At 38.1% G+C, this 2,529-nt stretch overlaps 1 protein-coding gene across 1 annotated transcript in view; it reads right to left on the reverse strand.

Moving 5' to 3' along the window:
- Window positions 1-2,529, reverse strand: part of LOC106871188 (coiled-coil domain-containing protein 177) — a 56,875-nt gene that overhangs the window by 52,788 nt on the left and 1,558 nt on the right. Inside the window, exon 2 of the mRNA XM_014917524.2 lies at window positions 176-346. Coding sequence (XP_014773010.1) covers window positions 176-295 — 120 coding nt within the window. The 5' untranslated portion in view covers window positions 296-346. The remainder of the gene's footprint in view (window positions 1-175; window positions 347-2,529) is intronic.

Genomic DNA, 2,529 nt, shown 5'->3' on the forward strand with positions numbered 1-2,529 from the left:
GGTGGTGAGGGTGGTGGTGGTGAGGGTGGTGGTGGTGAGGGTGGTGGTGGTGGTAGTAGTGGTTTTTAAACAGCAGATAGCAGCGATGACAGCCACATAATCTGTTGCGACAAATTAATCAGAAAGATATGAAAAGAGTAAGGAACTCGAAAAGTTTTCCATCTTCTTGCCTTACCTTTACTCCCATCCTGGAACATGCTTCCAGGGAGCGTGGACTGGTCAGCACATAGCTGCAGTTGTCGTACTGTGGATCATCGAAATTATAGAGAGTCAATTTGGGTGAGTCTTCCATCATGGACAGATAACAGTGTGGTGTGGCTTTATTAGTCTGTAACAGTTGGACGGTCTGTAATGAAATGCAAACATTTGAATTTAAACAAAGTAGATTAAAAAAAACAAACAAGGTTAGGTTGGAGTGGGAGGAGGAAATTGAAATGTGAGGTGGAGAAGGCTGAATCAGGATTTCACAGTGAGCTTAGAGATGACAGGTGAGAAGTTTTGATAGTGATGTTAGGTGTTCGTTGATAACAGAGAGTTTTGGTGTTGATAATGATAGTTCGATGATGACAGCTATAAGGTGGTGTTTGATGATTATGGTTTAATCCTTTAGTTGCTGTATCTCTTTCAAAAATACACTACCTTTGTTTTAATTGACTTTGAAACTAATGACGAAGAATTTAGTAAAACAACTTTGTCGTTGTTAAGTTGGTGTTTAAGGTAATGAGCTGACAGAATTGTTGGCACATTGGTCAAGATGTTTTTACGGTATTTCGTCTGATTTTACATTCTGAGTTCGAATTCTACTGGGATTGATTTTGCCTTTCATTCTTTTGGGGTTGGTAAAATAAGTACCAGTGGAATAATGGGTGCCAGGTGGTCATTGTAAACAATTTATACCTTCACCCAAAACTACTGGCCTTGTGTCAAAATTTGAAACCATTATTAAGCTGGTGTTTGAAACATAAATTAACATAAAATTTTGAAGGAAGTTTTTTTTCAATTTGGATTACTCAAAAACATTATTTTTGTATCAAAGAACCAGAGCCAATCTCAGGCAGTTTGGTAACTGAAGGGTTAATGATTGGTTATGGCAAAGAGTTTGAGGATGATGGTGTCAGTTTGATGATGAGATAGATTTGTGATGACATAAAGTTTAGTGATGACAGAGAGAGTTTGCAGAAGGCAATGTGTTAGGTGATAACAGAGATTTTGGTGATGACATGAATGGTTTGATGATGACAGCGACAGTTTCGTGATGACAGAGTTTTGTGATGACAAAGAGTTTAGTGATGACAGTAATAGCTTAGTGGTGACAATGATAGCCTACTGTTGATAGTCATGGTTTGTTGATGACGGAAAGAATTTTGGTGATGACAGAGATAGTTTTGTGATGATAAAGAGTTTTGTGATGACAAAGAGTTTGGTGATGATGATTATTCAACTGACTAGAAACAGTAGCCAAATTTCCTTCTAAATCCACACCCTCCCACATTAAGTACAAAAGGATACATCAGGAAATGTGACCCACAGTACACTATTTCTGAAAAATAAACATGGTCATGACTTGAATGCCCTTTGTACATATTTAGGTCTAGGCAACATTTGACATTCTACATGAAGGCACAAGCTTCAGCACTAACAAAACATTCCAAGCTCCATATATTACAAAGACAGTGGTATCTCACAGTGTATGGTTTAAAACTTGGATTAAAATATAGGAACACATATTTTTATTGTCTCTATGGTCAAGAATAGACATCGGTAACCTTTTTCGAGAAACAAGTCATATGAGACATTGCACATCATAAGGTGAGCTGCACAACTAAGGAGGAGGAGGACTGAGTGGTTTCTATTTAGAAGATTCACACACTTAAAGTGGACAATGGTTTTAAAAAATTATCCTTAATCTTCCTGCAGAGACATATACCTTAGCAAAATGTTTTATTCTCATGCATTTATATCATGTTCATCTGTCAGAGTCACAAGGATCATATAGTCTTAATTAAGAATGATTGGTGGCTTTCACAGTGACTTTGTTTAATGTGAAGAAGAATTGCATGCCATCAACCGCTTTTGTTCGTGACTATATTCTATCCAGTGGCAAGACTGGCTGAAGATGCGACTGGGAATGGCAAGATGCAATAGATGACCAAGATGTTTTACTAGCCTCATCTTGTTCTCTACACTTACAGGCAGTGCTCCAGCATAGCTGCAGTCCAATGACTGAAACAAGTAAAAGACAAAAGATATATGTATGTATGTATGTATGTATGTGTGTGTGTGTGTGTGTGTGTGTGTGTGTGTGTGTGTGTGTGATGGTGTTAGGAAGGGTATCCAGCTGTAAAAAACCCTGTCAAAACAGTCACAGAAGTCTGGTGCAGGCTTCTACCTGGCCAGCTCCTGTTAAACCGTCCCACCCATGCCAGCATCGAAGGCAGACGTTAAACGAAGATGATGATGATGATGATGATGATGAAATATATATATATATAAATAGCTAGTCATAGTATACTGACCAGCCATATCAAT

Source organism: Octopus bimaculoides, chromosome 18, assembly GCF_001194135.2.
Source record: "Octopus bimaculoides isolate UCB-OBI-ISO-001 chromosome 18, ASM119413v2, whole genome shotgun sequence".
Classification (NCBI taxonomy): Eukaryota; Metazoa; Mollusca; class Cephalopoda; order Octopoda; family Octopodidae; genus Octopus; species Octopus bimaculoides.